At 36.2% G+C, this 25,512-nt stretch overlaps 1 protein-coding gene across 7 annotated transcripts in view; it reads right to left on the bottom strand.

Annotated features, from left to right (window-relative positions):
* Positions 1-1,036: 1,036 nt before the first annotated feature.
* Positions 1,037-25,512, bottom strand: part of LOC138936291 (nephrin) — a 226,739-nt gene continuing 202,263 nt past the window's right edge. For 3 of the 7 annotated variants that reach the window (XM_070301569.1, XM_070301602.1, XM_070301613.1), the window contains exons 11-17: positions 20,606-20,899; positions 17,963-18,274; positions 13,584-13,928; positions 7,101-7,379; positions 6,267-6,361; positions 5,708-5,983; positions 1,037-5,036 (exon numbers count right to left, since the gene is read on the bottom strand). In XM_070301569.1, coding sequence (XP_070157670.1) covers positions 4,959-5,036; positions 5,708-5,983; positions 6,267-6,361; positions 7,101-7,379; positions 13,584-13,928; positions 17,963-18,274; positions 20,606-20,899 — 1,679 coding nt within the window. In that variant the 3' untranslated portion in view covers positions 1,037-4,958. The remainder of the gene's footprint in view (positions 5,037-5,707; positions 5,984-6,266; positions 6,362-7,100; positions 7,380-13,583; positions 13,929-17,962; positions 18,275-20,605; positions 20,900-25,512) is intronic. The other 4 variants (XM_070301576.1, XM_070301585.1, XM_070301593.1 and 1 more) reach the window with 4 other exon arrangements.

Raw genomic sequence — 25,512 nt, 5'->3', positions numbered from 1 at the left:
TTAAACTCTAAACGGATGAGCGAAGCCCATAAACATAGTATATCTAGACCGAGCGTTTGCCTTTATTTAAGGAGTGGGGGTAAAGATGCACGTAGAAAAGGACATACTCTGTTTCGTGCTCCTTGCGTTCTCTCTCGCTCGCACAGAGTATTAAGTTTATGGTGAAGCCTATCGCACAATGTAGCGATAGGCGGTATCCAATGAGAGCACGGCTTTTTCGAAAAAGCCGTGCTCTCATTGGATATCGCCCATCGCTCATTGTTCATCGTGTCCAGTGTGCAAAGGCCATAAGTAGTGAGGAAATCGAGATATATTCGTAAGCGCGCGCGTGTCTACACGTTTAATTTTTGAAGTGACAAATTGCAGCTTGGATATATCATCAAAGGAGGCATCGGATTTACGACTGCATTGTTTATAATTAGCAATGCTGTTTGAGGGCAGAGTCCAAGGTTTGATATGTTTAATATGTTAATAATGTGTATTAGTATTTTGGTGAACAACAGAGATATGGAATGATTCTATGAGCAATTGCCAAGTGGAAAGTAGTTAAAGTAATGGAAAAATCGCGATAGATTCGAATCTATTCGCAGATATATATACGTCTATATATATAATTAAAGTGACAAAAAAAGTTCAGTTTAGATATATATCGTTGTAGAAAGCAATACAAATTTATGATATAATATTGAATAAATTGCAAGCACTTTAATTGGCAATGGTTTGAAAGTAGAATACAAATGTATGTGTTTCAAATCGATATATACATATATACATATATATATATATATATATGTGTGTGTGTGTGTGTGTGTGTATTATTATTTAGGAATGTGTATGTATGTAATGAAAAAAACAAATCCATATCTTATTCACAAATAAAAAAATAAAAAATACAGCGCTCTATCAATATCGCAGATATTTTCATCAAACACGGAGAAATATATCTATATATTTCTTTATAATGTGTATTCTGTGTAACAAAATAAAACTGCAATAATAATATAATTATTGGCATAGGCAAAATCGTTATTTATTGAAATTTATTGAGCACAATTAGTTCTCCTTATATTTTACACAAGTAAATCTATATTAAAAGTTATTTTTGAAATTATGCTTATATATTGTATATCTTAAGTTATCCCTCTTTTACACAAACACACGTATACATATGCGTATGCTCGTATATTGTATGTGTGTGCGTGTACGATGTACGTTTTATATTTAACTTCATTCTTCTGTAATATCCACGACGCATACTAACAATACATATCAAAGTCTTATGTTACACTGGCAATATAATAATTATAATAGTTATCTGACAAAATACGGAATCTCTGATTTTGGCGCGCAACTATCGGCCTTTTATTCTCTTTTTATACTTATTTCTTTATTATTTATCATTCATCATTCGCGTATGCACGAATCATGAATTTTTCTCGCTATATTATTAACTTACAAAGTATTGTAAAATTTAGATTAGAAATAGAGCTCCGACTCGTCGAGTCATTCAAATATGTTTGATCGTTGATTTTATCGAAATGACAATAATCTCACCGTTTCAAGTGAACCAGAAAGCTCGCATACGTCAGAATACGTTGATATTCTATCGTTCATTCGAAATACTGACAGTTCTTCGATATTTATTTTAAAAGTTTTTTTGTTATATGCTTTAATGCATACAGATAATTTTCATAGCGTAACTTAAAAATAGACGTTTAATGCTGAAATGTACATGCCAGGAGAGAAAAATCATAAAAAAATACATAATATTATAAAAAAATATTTCTATCCTCTGCATACATATTTGTGTTCTTTCAATAATTGTCATCTAATTAAATTAGCATATATTTATAGTGCATTCTTTGTTGCCGCATTCTACCGAATGTGAAATCTCTGATTCCTCTAATATCTACATCACGTATTGTTTGAGACATTGAGCGGAATAGAACGGAGTCTGTGTTAATCGATAGTGCGTTATACTTATTACTTACTATTTCGGAAGAAGTGATTCAAAAAGACAAGTGATTAAAGTTTGTATGCAAACAGAGTATTTTCCATACGATTACAAAATTCATGTAACAATTGTATAAAAATCGCTTATAAATTAGTATTGTTGTTGGAATTTGTACGACAGTGAGAACACAAATGTCGAGGTATCATTTACAAATGTTTAAAGGATGAAAGGATGAAACGATTGGAAGTATATTTTTTATACATTTCTGAAACATTTCTTTTTTTATGTTACATTGCTCGGCACTCTTTTTCTTATGGAGGTAAATATTAATTAGTGAAATTCGTATTCTAAATTCGCCAACATTGCCGAGTGTTGTCCTCAATACAAGAAAAGATACGAGTAGTTAACGCGAACACCGTTCTTTATTACAATCGACACCGGTTTTTAGCCACGTTTCGTTCTCGATAAAACGAATCATGTGATCATTACATTATACAACAACAATATCGAATTCGTTCGAACAACAGTCGCTCTTGCGCAGCGATTTTATGAGTGAACCAGAATGAGAGCGATGTACAATTATTTTCGGCCTTATTATTAAATTAAGTAATGAAGAAAGTAAAGGAATAATCCTTTCTTTATTTTTTCTTAATTTTTCTCTTACATCACTCCCATTGTTATAAACTCATAGGTCAGAGACGGGCGCGCGATTATTTATATTATAAATCAATACATTTTCTTGAATTCACCATATATGAATTGTTTAGAGCGATCTAATGAATAGATAGGTTATTTATTATGCTATCGTTAAACATGTTTAACATGAGCTACAAAGCCTATATTTTTATATAAACTCTTAATTGATAGTATTAATAAAACAGATTACACATGCGAAAATAGAATTTAACGTTTTTTTAGAACATAATATTTTTACTCTCTTCCATAAGAAATGAGACATTGAAATGAAAATCTGAATGTTTTTATTCTGAATGTTTCTCTCTTTTTATATTCATGAAATATTTCTCATTTAAATGTCTCATTCAATAAAGCAAGATAAAAAAGAATTCTTTTAAAAATTATTGCTAAATTTCAATCCAATATTAATTTTAACATACAACGTACAAAAAAATCTTGAACAGAAATTCAATTGTATACATATTTTTGGAGTATAGCATTTTAAATTGATTTCCGATCAATCGAGCAAACATAACTCGAAACAAGCCCGTCTCTGTTATATGGCACCTATACATGTATTACAAATCCTGCATCTTTGCTCCATTCAGTCTTCACAGGATCGCGTGTGACAAAGTTTGCGCGAGGATTCTTTACGATTATCATCATGATAGACATGATCACTATAACTTTTCATTTTGCTTCTCAGGTTTTCATCCGATGAGACTGAAGCTCGCAAGGATTCGTTACATCGATGATCGGTTATGATCCTCGGAATTACGCTATCTCGCTTCATTCGACCCTCTTCTTCGATTTCTATTCTGCTCTACTCTGGTAAGTCGTCTGACGAATAAAACGACCTATGCTAAAGTAATACTACACAAGTAGCGGGTAACTATAAAACCAAAGTGAAAAAGGAGGCATTCTTTTTCGTTACCGCGATGTTAAAAATCGCATATCGCTTCTCGCTTGAACATACGTGACAATAAAAATAGATGGATTAAAATGTGTCGAAGAGAATTCACGTTTCTTGAACTCTTGATTGTACAATATTTCAATATTCTGCGTGAGAATAAAAATGAATAGATAATAAAATGGAAAGAAATATTATTGTAAAGACATTCTCTGACATGTGTCCAATATACTAACAGTAATAAAATTTCTCGGAATTAATTCCAATTCTCTTTTAATTCATATATTTTTTATAATATAGGTAATATAACATATCGGAGTCTTCGACACGCGTTCGTATTTAACGATAACATATTAATTACTTCAGATATCACAATTTAAGAATTTCAAGGCAATAATTCTTCGAAATTATACAGCACACGTTTTAACGTTTTCAAAAATAAAAGATAATTTCATATTATTTTAATCATAATGATTGGAATCTCTAGAGTTCTAGTGATTTCATGTTTTATATGTCTCATTAAAAGTGAAGTTACTTTCCGGTTGAAAAAAAATATTAAACGAAATTTAGAAAATATTGGATTATGCGATCGGAACAATAATCGCGCCACTAACTTTATCCTACCAATCACACTAAATCGTTGCGTTCGCGATCCACCGACGTCATTTGATTTACACACAGAGGCGGGCAAAATGCTATTTCAATTTGTAACTTTTAATTGCAAGTTAAAATCAATTTGTTTAAATCAATTCAAATAGTCGGATAGTAATAAACACTCTCTCTTGAAGCGTTGCTTATCTTTTTAAATATTGACATTAGTAATATCTTGATTCAGAAAGAAGAGCGTCGTAGATATGATAATAAATTAAAGAATGCAGAAAAATTTATTCAGTTTAAAACGACACGCATCTTTTTATACGCAATTATTGCGAACTTTTCGATAACATTTTTTTAACAATCGAATTCTCGGTTGTACGACGCTCCGTTTCAGGATAAAAAGAGTGCATTCGCCCAACCTCGAATTTTACGGACGGCTGAAAAACAGTTCAATCCTTCCCAACTCCAACCAATCAACTATCACAAATCATTCGGAAAGCGCATATAATCTATACGTATAATATATATACTCCGCGCGATTTTATTAATTACTTTCATTGTCGAACGAATCCTCTATTTATATAACACTCGTAGTAAAGATCTAACAATTTCTATTAATGGGAGAGAGAGAGAGAGAGAGGGAAGGGGGAGGGAAAACCGCGGCGCCTTCTTCAAGTTACTCCTCACTTAACACGTACATGGATCGATGTATGTGTGTGTACACTTTTTATTTATTTATTTATTTTTTCTTTCTGAGGGGAATACATCGAGAGACGTTTAGGAGTGAAATGGAATTGTGAATTACGATGTAGCTTACTGGAATCATGTCGTTGATGCGTTCGAGCAGGGTGGCGTATCGGTGCGCCAGATCGAGTTACTCGAATGACTGATCGTAGTGATCTAGAAAACATATGGAACCGCAATTAAATCTTGCTTATCTCCTTGCTTAGCGAATAATTGAAAGTAATGCGAATAATAAAATTGTGTCTTTTCTTCAATTCTAATTTTATGAATCCATCGGAATTTTCCATCTACCAGGCTAATTTAATCAATGATGTGATTACATTATATTATTATAAGATATTATGATTATGTTATGATTACGTTATAATTATGGTACATTATTCGATCAAACATCAATGTATGCTCAATATACTGCACTTTATTTTATTTTGTCACAATCTATCGATAGTTTCGGCATTTTTAATGTTAACAATTATTGTAACTCCAATCATGAGCATTTAATTACAAGCCGAGTTTAAATCATTTAAAGAGAGAGAGAGAATTGTAATCTGAGTCTAGATTACTTACAAGAGAGAGAATTTAAACAAAAATTTGTTCCAAATTTTTATCTATTTTTGAAGATTTTATATAGAATGATTAAAAAATCAATACAAAAATTTTAAGGAGTGACAAAGAAGAGCGAAACAGACATTTCAAAATTCATCATACCCCTTAAAATGTTTATACCGATTTTTTAATTACCCTGTATCTAGATTTTGATGAATGTAGAATAAACCCATCATCAAGGCTTGTCAGCGTTTTAACAAAATGCTTCGTGTGCCTATTACCTTATTGTCGTGTCCGATCAATGGCGTTTCCGCCGTAGTTTCGTCGCTAGGACGATTCATGTACGGGTGTGGCGGTGGCACGTAAATCGGTTTAGAATGACTGGTGACTTGCGCGTAAATCGTCGGCTCCTGGATCGGCTGTCTTCGCGTCAAAGTCGACATGGGCAGCAGCTGGGGCCGTTGGATACCGGAGATTTGCACAGGCTGGTAGCAATTCGGCGGTATTCGCCGGTTTCCTCTCAGCGTTAATTCGGCATACGTTAACTCGGACCCCTGCTGTGTGAGAAATTTATATATTTGTTCGATATATCTAAATACAAATTTCTTTGGATCTCGATTAAATATAGATTTACACATCGAGTTAGATTTATATTTAGTGAAATCATCTCCTATGTGTGTTTTTTTTTTTTTTTTTTTTTTTTTAAGCAAACAAAGACGCTTTCTCTTAAGTATAATTATAAATTAATCGTATAATTAGAAATTATCTAGATATTAATTATATAATATTAAATGATCAATATCATGATACAATATCAAACTGATTTCTTTACAAACTTACGTTGTTTGTCGTCGCGAAGGTATTCGTATCCTGACGTGGTTGTTGTAATACGTATCGTGGTGACGTTCCTTTGCACAGTTCCGCGTATGAATTTTCTACAACAGGACAAGATACAGAGATTATAACTGATATGAATTAAAACTGCAAATTTTTCTTATTCTAAGATATCTTGTTTTAAGAATTGTTCTTGCGTATTAACATATTAACGTATATGAAATCAAAAATTTTTACAAAACACAGTTTATTAATTATTTTCTGATACGTATATATTGCTGAAAAATGAGAAACTTGAGCCTTAATTACATTACGAGTACTATCAATCAAATCAATCTGTTCCTTATTAAAATATGCGAATGCAAGTATAACTAAATTTTGAAAAATTCATAATTATCGAGTCTCGCAAAAGCAATTTCCAATTGCGATTAAATTAATTGAAGAATGTGAACGTATTTATCTCTTTACGATATTTGAGTTCAATAATTTACTTATCATTATAGGAATATGAAACTAATTGCAAATATATATAAAGCTTTTTATATATCTGCTAAATTTAAATTAAAAAATCCATTCTAAAAGTTTTATAGTCGTCGCGTATTATAAGCTTGTTGGCATTTCCCTCTTGTTAAATAATAAACGAAAGTTAATTTATCGACATCAAGGTGATATTTGAAAGAGAATTTTGGCGATTAATAACGACGATAACGGAAGCGATTCGTCTTATACGGAGAGAGGCGCGTATATACGTATGTTCATCATGCGATTCCCAGGATAAACTCTAGTTCAGATCAAGGGGCATGCGCTGCGAAGTGGAGAGTGACAGGTATTCTCGCCTACCATTCGCGTGTGGTATTATATCGGGATTCTTCTCAAAGCTCTCGATGCTATCGGCGCTGAGGGGCAAGGTCGACGATTTGTCACGGGGGGACGAGGCGCCGGTTCCCGACGCCGCCAGATTCGCCATCCCGCCGTCGTCGTGAGAGTCCTCCTGAGATCGGGGTCGATAGCGTAGCCTGACAGCCAGCACGATCACGAAGATCACCAAGAGCAACCCCGCTGTGGCTCCTACCACGGCGCCCAATAGTGGACCCGATAGCGACAGCACTGGTGTTAGGGCTGCAAATTGTGTTCAATTGTTTCGCGAATACGAAGAAAAAGGGGGAAGGACAATAATGAATGCGAATTTCTATATACAATATATCGCTTCGAAAAGAAATACAAATGATTGCAATAACTTTCTTTGAACTTTACGATAATTAAGATATACTCATACCGGTCGTTCGATCAAGAAACGATCCAAAAATAATATATATAATAATCGGAGAATATATTACATCTATAATTATCTTTATCCTCTTGCAATATTCTGCTTAAATATAAATTAATGGTGGAAAATAACTCGTCGGTTATTTAAATCTAAAAAAAAACGATGTTTATCACTTCAAGCCTTATTCGATATCGAAAACGAGATTTTTTTATTTTTTATTTTGCGCACTGTTAAAAGAACGTGTTAACAAAGGCTTGATGGAAAATGCATGAAACTCGACAAAGGGAATCGCTTCGCTACGTTGCGAACGTTCTTTGTGAATGTCGATTCGATTATGGATAAAGCATTTTCGATTTTTGGAACGCGTCTCTCTTATATGATCTCATCGTATTTGTAAAATCCTTAAAGAACTTCGAATTTTGTTTATTTTAAAGTTCAACTACTTCGATCGCAATTGACCGAATTAGGAAAATCGCATTACGTAAAATCAGGTTCGCGCGGAGAATCCGAGAGCTTTTTGTGCAGAGAAAATTCAAAATTAGTCTTACTTAATCCTCCCGCGATAATTACTTATTGTTTGATTAATATTAATGCGATAAATCATTTTTCATTATACTCGCGGGAAGGAACATGTTGCGATATGAGCTCATGAAAAAGGGAAGAAAAAAAAATATACACTTCGCGTGTCGGGAATATTCATGAACGAGTATCGCGTAAATCTATAAATGCAAATTATGACAAATTACGATGATCGCGTGAATGCATGTGTTCGATGTAAGGAACACGACGTTCAATTAAATAAGAAAAGAATATTGCTCGAGGAAGGCACACAATATTTTTTGACTAAGAAGAAAAAAAAAAGGAAAGAAAAAAAGCGACAGAATCCGCATTTTTCGCTCGCGAGGATTTTACAAATTTTATTCCGTACAGAGATCTTCATTCGCGCGCAATTAAAGTCCGCGGAAAGTGTAGCTTGCAACGTACATAAATTTAACTCGGAAGCGCAAGAACGTTATACCATGAGAGTAGTATGTATATCTTAGAAATATCCTATACGTTCCTGATACGTTAGAAAGTACTCGCGTATGCCGGATATACCGTGTGTGTGTGTGTGTGTGTGTGTGCGTGTGTGGCATATGGCCTGTAAAAAGTGATCATAAAAAATGTGCGCGTATAACGTTTCTGTTAACTTGGACGCGATCGTAAAGACAACTTGTTTAAATCCCTCCGCAGTAACATTCTTAGGGTTTATTACGACTTGACCGATTTACGGAATGCAATGAAAATTTATCACGCGGTATTTTAGAGACGATCGAACCATCGTGTGCGCTATTGCCTTTTGACCACATTTCCGGGAAAAAAAAAAAAAAAAAAAAAAAAAAAAAAAAAAAAAAAATTATTCTCTCTCCGCGCTCCATGTAAATTTATATCACTGCCCTTCGCTCATGTGCCAAATCTTCTCAAGTTTTCCGATTTATAAATTGTTATTGTTCGAAATGTAACGTGAATGAAAGAATTAGACTCGATAAAATTCTTTCCCAATCAATTAATGTTAAAAGTAGATATTTAATAGATAAATTCAAGTAACAGCATCTCGCAGCCATTTCAGCGAATGCTAAATTCACGCGCATACCATTTCCGTAAAAGATATAAGTCTTCTTTGTCATCGAAAAATAATTTTGCCCCCCCCCCCCTCCCCTCTCGCCGTCACAAATACGTAGTCAACGAGTGTTTGCAGATCATAGATCATACAACCGCATTAGCAATGAATTTGGGATTCAAATGCACTCCACATCCGAACTGCTGCAATACTCAAGTTCGAGGCTAATCAAAACCCACTTATATCCGCGAACTCCGTTAAATGAATGCCTCTCCGCTGGCTCGTTCCTGTTCTGGAGCCTCGTCTCCCTCTCTCTCTCTCTCTCCCCGCTGTTCCTATCCTCCTAAGATGATATTAAAGCAGTATCAACATTCACGACCATCAAACTAAGCTAATGATGATTTAAATTTATATCTCTGTATGTATGAAAAATGTATTTTGTCAGACTGAGCGAATCTCTAAAGTATATTTTTCTATTTGAATGCAGTTTCGAAGAGAGCAGATGTAGTAGGTATATATTATAGGCATATAGTCGATATATATTCGTAATTTTTTACGAGTCCATTTATATTAGAATGATACGAGAGAAGACATTTAAATAATATAAAAAAAATATAACAGAGATAATTTGGTTAATATTATCTTCCGCAGACGACTTATATGAATTTTTTTTTACTCAGATAAAAATTGAAATATTATTCCGTGATAAAAAAAAATTGTATAACAAAATATTTGTTAAATATTTATTAATTCGCGTTTCCTTCCAATAAATTTGAAAATTTATCGTTTTGCATTACTTTCTTAGATTATAGATTTTTCTTATGCTTTATATAAATTTGGAGAAAATTAAAATGTAAATAAGAGACAAATGTGTGTGAAGAATGAATAAAAGATCTAATCTATATATTCGTATAATAATAAATAAGATGATATTAATATATGATGTGGTTTTTAAATTTTACATTAATTTAAATTACATAGATCTTTCCCCAGATATTTTATCCCGGATTGCATTACCAAACGCTGCGATATAATAAACAGATGTGAACAAATCTTTGGTGCATGACTCGAGCTCTTTGCGCAATAATGTTCCGCGTTCCGTTACGCGCGTCACTTGTGCGTGCAGCTTTATTGTCTTCGAAATTAAGCCGCTTTCGGTGCGACCCTATCCATTAATTTACGAAAGATTAATTGAAAATGGTGTTCCTGCAACTTCCTCATATTACCCGGTAATATTGCCTCACGAAAATCTGCCTCATTCGGAAAATTTGAGATTATTTAACCATAGCAACTTGTTACATCGATCTATAGCGATCGTAGTAGAAATTGTACAAGTAAATAAAATGTTGACAATATTATACTGAACTGTGCTTAAAGTGATATTATAATTGAACTGTCGAGCTTTTAAAATTATAGATCATGCGATGAAAGATATATATATATATATATATATATATATATATATATACATATTTGATATAAATATATTTTTTATATTTAAAACATAACGAACATTTAAAAAAACTTTCAAAGTTTTCTTTCCATTAAACGACAGATGGTTTAGATAGAGTGAAATTTTCCATATTCTGTAGAGAATACATTGCCGAATTTAAATATCCGTGAATTAAATATATCAATGATGAGATGTTATAATAGCAAGTAATTTGACCGCAAATTTAACTCTTCTTCACGACACAAAGATGTCTAAAGATGTCGGCGTCAAGGATGTTTATGTACATCACTGCATCTCTCGACAAACTCGGGAAGATCAGGCTCGGCCGCAGAGCAATTTCGGATGAATGCCCCTCGACAGGGTGTACATGCGCGAGCGAGCGGTCTCGCCTTAGCGGTGCGCCTTGGAAACAAGTTCACCCCGACTTCGCTCTTCCGTGTACGTGCTAACTGTTCACAGGATGCGACGAGGTAAGCCCGACTTCCGCCCAAGAATACGGCGAGACCTTCGATTAGCATATCTGCGCCGTATTATCTTCACAGTGTCGTTTATTAATATCGCTGTATATGTGTATATATAAGCGCGGGAGAGGAAAGTGTAATGCAATAGCATAATCGCGTTTAAGAGTGCGAGTACATCGTGTTTATCGGGTACAAAATACACCGTTTCTTAGCGTTACGGAGACAAACCGTTTTTTACGTAAACGATCTGCCGTGAGTATCGTCGCGAAAACAACCTAAACAAACACGAAAGAAGACGAGAGATTATTGGACGTACAATATTTATGATAACTACTTGACAAAAATTTGTTTAAAATATTGAGATTTTGACGATATGAAATTTATTCTATCTTATTGCATTTTGAGATACGAATTTTATTACTTTAATGATATACAAAGTTTATACCTGATAAGGTAATAAACATCCTCGTTTTTTTTATTATGGATAAGATATGTGAAATAAATATACATGAAAATAATATAAAATATTTCCAAAAGAGAAAAAGGGGAATATTATGTAGTGGTAACGTAAAATTATAGGAAATAATTAATTAATACAACATAATTAATTTGAAATAATTGATCGATATTATGTCTTTATTACGTTGTAAAAATATTATGCCATGTTTACGTTCAGCATGCTTTCATTATATTACGTGTTAAACGCGATTAATATACAAGTGAAAAATGGAGAAGATAATGTTTTAAAATTTTTTAATTTATTTATTAAACAAAATTTGATTTATAAATAACTTTTATAATGTAGCGAAAAATATTGCCACCAAAGTTATTTATTGTATTTGCGTACAAACGAGAAATCACGCTTTTTCAAATGATGTTTTTAATTAAATGTAATATCTCATAATAATGAGAGAGAGAAAGAAAGAAAGAAAGAGAGAGAGAGAGAGAGAGAGAGAGAGAGAGAGAGAGAGAGAGAGAGAGAGAGAGAGAGAGAGAGAGAGAGAGAGAGACATTGTAGCAAAAACAGACTGTACCTTTTTTATTCAGCTTGCTAAAATTTTATATTAAAAAAATAGATTATAATTAATTAACGTGCAAAAACATCAGAGCAATGCATTTCGATTTGTATATCTACTTTTGTGTATTTTAAATGGTATATGATAGGAGAAAATATTAATGAAAATACGCTGTCATATATACACATGCGGGAAAAGTTCGCAAGCGAAAAACTGGAATACAGAAAAACAAAATACAATAGCAACTAATTTAGAGGCTATAACAGAATACATATTTATTAGTTTAATCGAGAAACAAGCAAAATTTTCCACAACAATGACCGTAAAGCATAATAGAGAATTGCACTCTTTTCACGACGACGCAAATTTGACGCATGCAGATCTGACCGTGTCGTACGAACAGTGTAACAATATTTCTACAAGTCAATCGCGGGATTCCCAAGTGATTGCCTTTAATTCGACGGTTCAAGTTCCTCTCGATGGTTGCGGATAAAAAAAAAAAAAAAAAAAAAAAATATATATAGTACGTGTGCGCAAAGCAAATATGCAAATTTCGAGATACTTCGTGATGAATTTCCCGGAATATTGACACGTCGGGTGGTTTCCAGTGATTGAACATTTTCATCGCGAACGAGCCGCGCCATGCGGAATGTTAGCTTGTTTCAGCTGCGCGTAGCACAATTTCGGATGATATGTTTTTCCGTCATAAAACGTCCATTCTTCCATTGATTCAAAATATAGATGTGCAAAAATATTGATTAACGTTTTGGCTAATAAAGACAAAAAATTTATTATCTATTTAAAAAGAAAGATATTAAGACCCGTTTAACGATGGTTTTGTGAATCTTTTGGGAAAATAAGATTCAACATTTCTTTTCTATAATGTTGAAAAGGAAGAGAACGAGCTCAATTAAGATCAATAATTATTTTACGTAAAATTTTAGCAAATAATATTATCTGGCCAATTTAAATAAAAATAAATAAATAAAAACATAAAATAAGCAATAATACGATTAATAACAATCACAAGAACGAATCACACAAGCAAAGACTAAAAACAAGTAAACTACTTGGACAAAATATGAAAATTCTAGATTATCTGTTCCTAATATAATATCAGTATATATATATTTAATTTAATTTTATTTATGTATTCTTTTTCCGTTATAAAAAAAAGAAGATTTGAAAAACGGCGATACTATCGAGCGTATATAAATTCAAACAATAACGAAACACGGATGAAAACGCACATCAGCCGTCGCGAGCACGAATCCATTATTCGTTCCGGATTGTCGCGATCGCGCTCGAAAATATTTTTCTCATCTAGCCGAGACAAAATTTGAAATATATTAATGAGAATATGGATTTTTCTGGTTCGCTCGATCATAACGACGCTGCTATTGCTTATGATTGACGGACTTAATCGCTCTCATCTTGAAAAGCACCATCGCGTCGAGACGCGCACAATGTACAGAGCGTGGGGAGGGGCGGGGAGCGAGATCCATTGTGTATCTGGGCCCTACCTGGGTAACGCTGATGCTCCTGGGTATTACCCTCCGGTACAAAGTGCGGACTGTGGAGGAGCGTGGCGTCGCTCATGGCGTGCGCCGTCATGATCCTGAGGGACAGCACGAGGCCGGAATGACTCCTGTCGGCGGGTAGATCCGTCACCTCGAGCATACTCGGCGTCAGGCTAGTCGCGGACGCCAGCAGACGCCTGGTGTCGGCGTCGAAGACCTGCAGTACGTAGGTGGCCGTGTTCGCGTCGAAGTACTCGCTCTCGGCGCAGCTCACCCGCACCGTTGTCCGGCTCTCCTCCCGAATTGTGCAATTCTCCGGCGAGGGGGGTTGCGCCAGTCTTTCACCTGCTACCGGAAGTGGCACAACACACCAGCCTCAATCTTCGTCTAACTGACCTTCACAGGGATTCACGCGCGTGGGATAGTTCCGGGATGCCGAGGATGATATCGACGCGGGATCGAGATTCGTTTTATTTATACGTACGATGAATATGAGAATACTTATTAAGACGTTTAGTATTCGACTAATCGTATCATGATATGCTGAATAAAAAGTGTTACAGTTGATGCTAATATAGCGATACCTAGTAGATTTATTTTCAGTAATAAACTGCGTAATCGATTGAAGAAAAAATATTGACCAAGTTTTTCGAACAAAGGCGCTCAGATTTATAAATCTGAGAAATGAAGGAATTGAATAAGAATTTGCCATTTTATTATAAAAAATTTAGTGCTTTTTTGCAAGTTTCTAAAATTTCATGAATTCCTAATCGTCGTAGCATTTGAAAGCAGATAAGGCGTAATTTTCTTAGAATAAACAATATCGTTTATTATAGTTGCTAGAAATAATCGATAAATATAACTGAATTGAATTAAATTGAAATATTTTAATCAGTTGAAAGCGAAACATTTATCTTCACGACATATTAATTTTTCTTAAATTCTGTGATTGGTCCGGGGGGATTGGTCCCGAATTGGATTCATTTGCGAAAAAAGACTGATTGATTAATTGCGAAGGTTCTCGGCGTTTCATTCGTAATTGATTGGAGTCTGCGGAGGGATCATCAAGACACGCGCACCCGAATGAAAAGCTTAATCAGTCGTAATATTATTCCACCGTAATGCGTTCTCGCGTTTCCACGATCTCGATGACGCGCGATCTCTTTCCAGAGAGCTCGTTCACGCCGATGGATTTTCCCATGAAATGTGCCAATCGTTCGTCACGCTGCGCGCACCGTCGTATTTTAATGCAAAGCGTCAAAACACGCAATCGATATCTGCCACTCATCGAGCGGGAAGAACCGATCCGCGCGCGCGCGCATATTTTTGTTATTTTTATCGTCTCGAGAGCTGCCATTCGACGGCGAAGTGTCTCTTTTCCGAATGTTAAAACCGCTAAAAAAATTTGACGAATTCTATAAAATCTTAAAAAGAAGATACACAAGTGACTAGCAAGGCATAAGACCTTTAGTCCTCTATTGGCGAGAAAAAAAAATCCCTATCTTCGCGCGATATTAATATTTCATCGAAACGAAAAATTACGCGAAGGTTCGATCAAACATTTAACGAACGTCTCGTAATAGTCGGACAATCGAATTTTTCTTCTTTGTAGAAATAGCGCGTATCGCCTTTTTCTTCTTTTTTTTTTTCGGACGGTGGCGATAGGATCGGATATAAATCGTGCGAGCGTACCGTAAGGAACGGCGATTTGTAACAAAGGGGGGTCAGCTGACGCAAAATACGGAAAGTCTTTTACAGTCTGGTTTACCTCCCTGTCACGATCCACTGCGCGGCGGGCCGCAGTAGAGCGGATAAACGACGACGACGACGACGACGACGCCGACCGGGTTCCCGCAGCCACTGCGCGCTGCCTATTAGCCGCGCATTATTAATGCGCGTAACGCCGTTTAACGTCCGTCTACGTGCCAGCCAGGGGGTTAATCGTGAGCAATTAGTTAGAAGAATGCGGCAGGGTCGCACCGTCGCTTAAATTAGGCCGCGAAATTTGTTTAATGGGGTTGCAGCGTGAAACTACTACCAAGAATGGACTTATCGCCACGCGAACGAATTTAAAAGGCCATTTTGGTAAAATGCGTCCCATCTTATGTGCTGAGATAATTTGCGTTTAAATTATTCGAATCAAATTAATTATGAATAAAAATTGTAGAATAATGATGGAGCATTAGTGACAAATGTTTTGGAAGAGGTCTTTATCTCTTCGTTCGAAATTTATAACAGATTTCTGCGAAATAAAAATATTTGTATACGTATAATTTTATCAGCGAATTCGGATAAGCCAAAGAGATTTATAAAATTGCAAGATTTCGATTAAATGGTAAAAATCACACCGTACAAATAAGTGCATCTACCTTCTCGAGAAAGTGTAGCGTCGATGCGGGCAATCTCATTATCAATTATCTTGCGTATATAAATATTACGAGTGGCGTATTTCTTGTCATCGACATTGTTAAGGTAATACTTAAAAAAAGTACGAAACGGTCATTGACGACGAGCGATCTTATGGCGCCGTATGTTGCCGTATGTTGTCGATGTTATGCATCTCTAATCCACATCTTATTAACGTCTGCTACACAATTTCGATGCAATCCTCTACACGAAACTCTAACAGGATTACAGTTTTACATCACATGGCATACGAATGCTTTGATCGAGATAAAAAGACGATACCGTCACTTGCTGAAATAGCCATGGATTTTCGGACAAACGAACGGATTCAATATCATCGTAACTCGCAAAAAAAAAAAAACAAAAAAAAAGCAAAAAAAATGTTCTCTCCAAACGTGTACATGTGTTTTGCAAGAAAAATTTCATACGATAAACATTTCGCGTATATTATTAAAACAAAATTTTTGCAGCTCTTATACAAAATATTGATGAAGGAAAATTTTAGACGCGGAATGTTTTGATGAAAACGCTATTGACGAGATATATCTTTTTAGTTAATATTACGATGACGTTTAGTTGATTTCATTTGTTCGTTTTGAAGGGAATACTTTTTGAGTTCCTTAATTAAAATTTATTACGATATCTCTCTCACATCTTTAATTTAATTGCAATTAATTCCATTATCATCAGCGAATATGTTAAGCAAATACTATTTGATCCTCTTCTCCCAACTACAAGGAAATTAACAAATTACATGAAAGAGAAGGATGTTATTACTTTATAATTTAATTATTACTTAATTATATTTCATATAAAGCCCTCTCTTCGAATTATATTTCAACTGTTATTATATTTAACTAAAAAAGTTGCGCGTTTATTCGTTTTAAAATGGATCTTGTATTTAATGAATTGTCCCATGAAAAAATTTACAAGAGAAATGTTTAAAGAGGAATATGCGATGCAAACTTCCTGGATGATTTCGCGCCAGTCAGCACGAATACATGTATATATTATGGGCACAATACACTCGCGAAATTTTCACGCGGCCATTCAAAAAGCCGCTGGAATCGAGTTACGATGTTATTGCACGAGAGAGAGAAAGAGAGAGATAGATAGAGAAAGAGAGAGAGAGAGAGAGAGAGAGAGAGAGAGAGAGAGAGAGAGAGAGAGAGAGAGAGAGAGAGAGAGAGAGAGAGAGAGAGAGAAAGAGAGAGGATCAATGATGTTCACACGAACTCTACGATGCAACAAGGCCGTGCAGCGTAGCGAGAGCAGTGCTCAAAATATTTAGATCGATTCATAAGCAATATCCGTCTCTATACGATGCTTCCTTTATATGTTCCACTTTCCGGTTTATATTCCCAGTACATTTACGACGCGCTGTGTCGTTTCACCGTCGCGGTGGCAAAGTATACGAGCGATATTGTTACGATGTCATTGTGCACGATCGGAACCAAGAGTCACTCGATAATTTATATAATCTATGAGATATTGAAAGAATAACGTGGTTGTGAAATATGAGAACTACTTATAGATAATGCTTCGAGGCTTTTGCGACGATAAGAAATAAATATAAAGTTTGTATAAAGCTAAATATTTCGAAGATTCAAAGCCAAAAATGGAAACGCGGAAAATTACTTGATAAATATTTGGAAGGCACGCCTGAATCAATCAATGATGTGTAAAAATGTCTCGTGAATTCATTTACACGATGATTATTAATGATATTATGACGTTTATCATCATTAGTCTTATTATTGTCATCGTCATCGCTAAATCAGAATTCCACTCGAAACGCGAAAGCTCCTCCTTGAAACATTCTCTCCAATCTCTACCCGATGATACCGCAAATCGGAACGATCGCATCGCTCGAAACTTACTTATGAATCGTCTGATAAGATTACATCGTGGACGACTTAATCGCGGCTCGATCGTGATTCTCGGCAAGGTTGTTCGGGAGATCGCGACGGACTCACCTGTTCGTCTCTCGGGCAGATTGAGGGTGGTGGCGCGAAAGCGCACGGTCTCGCTACGACCCTTGGCGTTAGTGGAGTAAATGGAGACCTCGTAGGTGCTGCCGGGATCCAGACTGCCGACGGAGAAGGTGGGCATCTTGCTGGTATGATTGTAGACGGTCGCCGGGCCGCCCTTACCGGATCCGGCCTCGCGATCCACCCGCATGGTGAATTTTTGCGGCAACCCGCCATCGAAGCCCTCGATGCACTCCACGTAAATCGAGTCGGTCGTCTGGTTCAACAGGGAGCAGTTGTGCGGCGTGTCCGGACGGCCTGTCGAATTCGCGCGCGATCAGTTTCGGGCTCGATTTCGCGCATCAATTATCAACGTAATTAACGAGCATAAATAATATTCAATTAGCGAATTCAAAAGGTATCCTGCGATACCACGAAGAAAACCTGAAATTGACGCCGCCAGTAAACGCGACGATAAAAATTGATTAAATATGAATTATTTTTTTGTTTATTTAAAATATACCTTAAAAGTTTTTTTACAATTAATTTTTACAATTTATTTTTAGATTACTTGTATTCTTAAATTATCCGTAGAAAGAAATTTTGGATTAAAAATATCGTGATATTTTTATAAAGAAAAAGAATAGATATTCGCATCTTTTTATTGTATTCAATTTTCATTTATCTACAAGTATAGACTTATATATGTTTGGAAGATCATTTCTCGAAAGAGATCTCCCCCGTAAAAGAATTATCTTGGAAGATGCTGGGGCTTCCTGAAAAACTCGCTGACAGCGCAACCGACTTGTACGCGCTTCGAAATTTGATGATCCTTCATCAACGAGCTTAGCTAGATTCTGGTTTCTTTTCGTGCGATTACACGATACTCAAATCACAATACTCCTTCTTTATACGTAACGTTCACGTTTAATGACGCTTTTTTATTACTCGTCACAGCAATTTAATACCGAATCGAGTACTGAAATGCGTTACCAAGGACGTAAATCTTTCCACGGCGAGAAAAACGAATTCATCCGCGATGCGCAAAAATGCGCGCGTGTTTCCAATTCGTGTTTGCGCGCAAAATTTTTATGCCACCGTTGCTACGAATGAAAATTGCAACGATATTTTTATCTCAATATTTCGCGCGAGCACGGATATACGCGAAGACAGTACTTCGTTAAATTATATTAATAAGAAATAAATGAAACTTTGCAAAATATATATGTAAAATCGCATTAACGACTAACCGCAAAATTTCAATTGTTATCATATCAAGAAAAAATAATCGTCAACTTGATTAAATGCGTTTAATTGTTTATCATTTCTCTAATTGAAATATTTAAATATTTCAACTAAAAAGATGATAACCGACAGGTTAATTTTTTTTTTCTCAGTGCATGAAAATTGAACTGTATAAAAAACGCGGACAAAAAACCGGAGAGGATTGAATATAAAAAGTCGCGACAATATTTTAGTTGTACCTATTAAACTGTTAGAGAAAAGAATAAAAAATTATACATATATTGTATTTAAGATTGAATGATATTTAAACTATATGATTAAAAAGTAAAAAAATCAATACTAAAAATAATATAAAAAAAAACTAATTTATTAAAAGAGATAAGTGAAATAAACTTAATTCAACTAAGCCAATTAATCTTGAAATGTGTTTTGTCGTTTACGATAATAGCGTCGTAATAATTAGTGTATATTCTTGCAGCCGCAATAACAGATGCGTGTTATCTTAACCGATTTGGTTTACGGGCCTATGTTTACTAGGGAGCTCTCTCTCTCTCTTATCCCGAATATTATTTTCTCTTTACCTCTACATTAGCAGCTTCTGAGATTGCTAATACAAGATTAATTACAAAGTACCGGAGCAAGAACTCGAGAAAGCAGAGTTGATACTCTTGAAGTTACATTAGATCTCCTTTATCGAGACGCCGATAATTCGATAAAAACAGAGCGGATTCCAGGACATTGCATTCATCGGATGTCGGATGATAGTGTCTCGACGACAAGGAGAATAAATGCAATCGAATCTATCGGATGCACCTTCCAAGAACTTTGAAACGGCGCGACATTCGTCTACCGAGAAATCGATTGCTGTCTTTCAAATAAGTTGTATCGCGGTCACGATACCATCGAAATATTCATCCGTCTTCATTCTATTTCTCATTTATTCACTCGCGACGACGATGATAATACTAGCGATATTGTCGAGTCGTATAAAAGTATCGAATGTCGCGTGTAATAATTTTTGTAATTCACATCGCACGCAATTTATATATTTACATGGTTTCGATGTAAAAATTCAAATGCGATTACGACTAAATTCGGGGAGATATATTCCATTTATCGTATTAATTAATCACGCTTTAAACATTTGCTTATGCAAATATTTGCAAAATTATTGATTATATATAGTAATTGGTCTTTGCGAGATACGTTACACGTTTGATACGATATTATACGCAGTAATATAGCATCGCCTTCGACGTATCGCAATAAAATCTACATAGGGAAGCTCTACACGTCGCATCTATATATTTCTTACATTTAAAATATACGCGCGGGGAGAACGGACAACGCACGCTTTAATTTTTCAAGGAAACCCACCACGTAAGAGATCGAGCTGGCACTTACCGGCTGGCACGATATGGAAGACGCACGGTTCCAGCTGACTGCCCTGGTCGTTGTTGCCCCAACAGAGGAGAGTACCATAATCCAACTCGTTAATCGGTTCGTACGAGACCGTCGAATGCGTACGGTCACTGGTGACTTTCGCCTGAGGTATGTCCACCGCTTCCATCGTATTATTGAATTTCCAGGTGAACGATACTTCTGGCGGATTCGCCTCCAACTCGCAAGGAATATTCGCGCTCTCGTGTTTCGCCACGCCGAACACCCTCGTCTGACCGTGCTGGCATACCGGCGCGACTGTAAAATGTAAATGTAAAATTCGCGTTGAGGATATATACGTAGACGAGCCAATACTTTGGCGAGTGTATAAATAAACGGCGGATAAATAATTATCCACTGAAACACCGAATCACACTTGGTTTCGCTCGATACGCGTCGCGTGCTTCAATATTATTCAAGATTAATAATATAACGGATAAATTGGTACATTTAAGAGGAAATGTTTGTATAATCTATTTCCCTATATCAATTTCCAGCTCTCGATGGTAGTCGTTAGAGATAATAATATTGTAATAATAGCTTAGTTTCATGTTGGGTTATTAATATCAACAGAATTATTTGACATTGGAGGTGGAAAGGGCTTAGCAAATTACACCTCGAAAATGCGAACACGAAACAAAATTGAACGGGATTCGATGTATATAATCCGAGAATTAATGGCGCTTTAACTATGATCTCTAAAATTAAACAACAGTACAATTGGTATCCTCATGACGAGTATTCTCCACAGATACATCCTTGAATAACGCGGTCGGATCTTTTCGTCGATGATCCCACAGCATATAGAGGAGGGATGTTCGATACATAGAATCTGATATCCGCCGAAGGCTAACGCGATTATTAAGCACTACCCTTAATTAAGCATTAACGATGGAATTCATGTCCGTGAAACTATTTTCCCCCGCTCCTGAGTTTATGTCAACCTCAGTCGACACGATATTTGATATCGTCTCGTAACATACATAATACACAATATACATGTATATATTCTGTAATTTACATATTGCAATAATGCATCATTAGTAGAGCATGTCTTCATTGTTCAGATGAAAGATGGGGGACAAATTCGCGTACGCTTTCTCGAACAACGTTTTCCTCCATTATATTCTCCGCTGATTCCGTTTTATTCACTGCAACTGAAAGTACGTCGTTATACTTGGTAAGAAAATAAGTTTCCGACTGCATACGTCTTTTTAATGCTGTAGAAAGTAAAAAGTGTAGAGCACATTCTCGGGTTACTTCGCGGTGCGATTCGCGTAGCGTAGATGATGAAGGAACTGCGTAAGTAAGTTTAAGACATCTACGTAAGGGTTGAAAAATTTTTCCACGACATACCAACGTATCAAAATGATGGTAACAAACTTTATGTCTTTCTCGTCAAAATAAAAATTTTATTTAGGACATATTATATATAAGAGAAGAAGATTGATTTAGAATGTATTATATATAAGAAAAGAAAAGGGAAAAAAAAAAGATAGGAGAAGCATACACATATAACACACATCTGTGAGAGGCACTTTATGATTTAATCTCCTCTATGCGAAGGATATTACTATATATTTTTTCTGGAGCCACTCGACAAATGATTGATTGTACATCTTCGGAAGAAAAACACGTTATATAAAATATTCTTCAAATGTAAGTAATTTTTTTGACAGATGGAACAAAATACGATAGTCAAAATAAATAAAATAAATATATATTTAGTGTTGAAATATTTATACACACATACATCCTATAGACATATTCTTCCATTTGTTTTGAGCGAGAAAAATAAACCGCCTTGCGTTCACGAGATATCGAAATGCAATTAAAATGTGATTAAGATTGAAACAATTGTGCTTGCGCCATGAACCGCGAAAGAGTGCGTTTCGACGCAACGCGAGCGCATTTTATACACCCGGAAACATGCGATTGATCCTTATCTCCGGTAGTTTCCGCGATTGACATTCACTTCCACAGACGAAAGAAGATATTCGGTGTAAGCTGACAAAGGATCCCCCGCGACCTCGACTCAGGGCGGAAGTCCAGTTCGCCTCTCGTCCGGGAAATTCAATAATACTTGGGACGTGGAAGTGGAGGGTCGTAGATCCATGCGGGGATATATCCGGCGCACATATAGAACGAGACTGGACCCTTCATTGATTAGATCAGTCATAAAATTCCGAACGGTATCCGGTGTCCGCGCGTATTGCATCCTCTTTGTACTTTGCACAGTTGTCGAAAGAAGTCCGATCTTGGCGATGCTTGGAATGTTCCGCATCTTGCCAAGCCAACCGATCGCGCAGTGTTATACGACGGAGACGAAACCTTTGTCCTCTCTTATGACGATAGTCGAAAAATGTCTTAGAGATGCCATAAAGGTCACGATAAAACTCGTGAGTTTTTACGCGATCGTATGGATTGGAAGGGATCTTACGTGATTTTACATTCTCGCATGTACGCTGATATCGTGTAATATTAGACAATACATAAAGTAATGGTAAGCTTCAATAATTGATTGATCGGAATGACATGTATATAAACGTTCGAGATTTGCTTCTTTTATTTGGGACTCCTGTCATCACGGTTCCTTTTCAAAAATATGAAATGTTTTATTTTATTATTTAGAAAATAAATTAATTTTAATTAATAGGATAAATCAATTTTATTAATAAATTAATAAAAGTAAATTGAGAAATTTCGAATTTCTAAAAGCAGAGATATCAGAGGAAAAATTTCACGATATACGCATCAACGAAATGGACATGCATAACATTACGGACGCAAAATGCAGATTTTATCGTCGGGAATGGTTAAATCTGGCACGCGCGCGAAACAAGCGCATATTTTTTCGTTTTTAAAAATTGAATTGAACTTTTCTGAGAGAAGTGGAGACTTTTAATCTAAATGATCTCCTTTGTCAGCGTCAAGTATCTTCTCCCGAATAAAAGCAAATGGATGAATGCGCGGAGATATCGCGGGATACAGCAGGATCAATGGCCGAGACACCGACAATAACCAATTAATGCTAGTCATTAAGCATCAGTGACAGATCGCTCACGCTGAATGTCCATGTCGGCTATCGAAATTATATCTGCGTCGTATATGCATAATTCATTTCACGGGCCCGCAATATCGCCTGCATCGTGAAAAATGCACGTCGATCTGTCGTGCACGGACGTACACGTATAGAAACGAAGGAAGGGAGACAGGATTTGCTTTTTGTTCCATTTGGAGATACGAACGAGTTTATCTCGATTATCTTATGCGGGAGCGAATTTATCTCCGCGGTATAAAATATTTAAGTATTAGTTTAGATGTATAGGATGTTTTAATGCCAAATGCGTTAGATTGGAAAATTGCAATTTTAAATTACATTTTTAAGAGATTTGATACAGAATTATATTAATCTATTTTTGATGATTCCATTTTTGAGAGAAACGCGTATCTCCCCCAATGTGATCATTTCTCTCTGTCTTTCTCAAACCGCAACAACTCTAGCTATTCGCGTAAAATATAACTTTATCTTTTCTGCAATCTCTTTTCGTAATAAATCCCAATGAAAAATCCAGCGAAAAAAGGGCCATTGACAATTTAAGGCTTAAAAACTTGAAAGAGCGAACGAAATTTTAAATTTAGAGCTGTTATAATTTTGCACCTTATCTGCTACATAAAACAAGAGGTTCCGCTATAAAACGAGCGTTTAACGTATCCCCTCTCGGTTTCAACGAAAGTAAACCTTACGCTCGATAGCCCGTTAAAGTCTTTCCAAATGTTTAACGGCGAATACAATTCGTAGAACACACGCAGAAGGGGGAAAAGGTTGGATGTGTCGAGCCAAGAGTTATCGAATATTCTGCCGGTGAGAGATTTAACGGTACATTAGTTCCGGGGATATCCTACACAGGCCGATAGAGTACGAAGGCGCGCGCGACCATCGTATTATTTTATGTTCGCGGTACTCGCGTCGTGAATCTTCGTCAATCACGGTGTACATCGAGCCCGGCGTTGAAATTCGTAAGAATTCGCCGGGTAGTCGCCGTGTACGCGTTATGGAAATTTATAATAATAATAATCTACGACGCGCGTGTGTGTACGCGTGTGTAGCGCGCGCGCGCGCGAATGGCCATTACGTCAAATAACGAAGATTTATGTGCGCGTCGTGGCGACGATGTATATATATGCTCTCGCATAGCTTATGCCGGAGAGACGTGGGCAATACGGTCAAACTCTATATATTCAGATATCAGAGGTATTATTATATATGGATCGAGCGCGTGGTCGGGACTCGAGATGATACATGTGCGTCGATGCCTTGCTTAATCAGATACATTAATTAGCTGGCGTTAATGGACCCAGTTAGACGCCCCGGTCCATTCGATCGATAGATAGATCTTCGACGGAGCGTTATCGAGCGTCGTATCTCGCGTTCGTATCGCACGCGATGGTCGTCATGGCTGGCACGATATATCGGCGATGCGATAAAGCGCCTAGGATTCCGAAAATACTCGAGATTACGGGAATCCCATAGAGAATTTTATCGATTGATCCAAGCGTTTAACGAACTCGGCCGCGCGGAATCGCGACTATCGATCGATGAATCTTCGGGGCGTGGCGTAATTATCGTTTGTATCCTCTACAACACAGGATATATCGCGAGATATTAATACAGTGTGTGTGTAATCAATAAGATGCGCATTCTCCCCGTCTCTTGGAGAGAATAGCTTGTAGAAACCTCGGGTATATATAGAGAACTGAAGGATTTCTCGATGAATTTCGCCGCGGATCTCTCTGAAACGTTAGCGGCGTGTTAAGGTGGCATTGTTAAGGGGATTACAGATGGGTGACGTTACATATCGATCGATCTC

The sequence above is a fragment of the Polyergus mexicanus genome, unplaced genomic scaffold (assembly GCF_030449975.1).
Source record: "Polyergus mexicanus isolate NDT 795.1 unplaced genomic scaffold, iyPolMexi1.0 SCAF_1, whole genome shotgun sequence".
Taxonomy (NCBI): domain Eukaryota; kingdom Metazoa; phylum Arthropoda; class Insecta; order Hymenoptera; family Formicidae; genus Polyergus; species Polyergus mexicanus.
The sequence above is the reverse complement of the archived record's forward strand: the minus strand, read 5'-3'. Positions and strand labels throughout refer to the sequence as shown.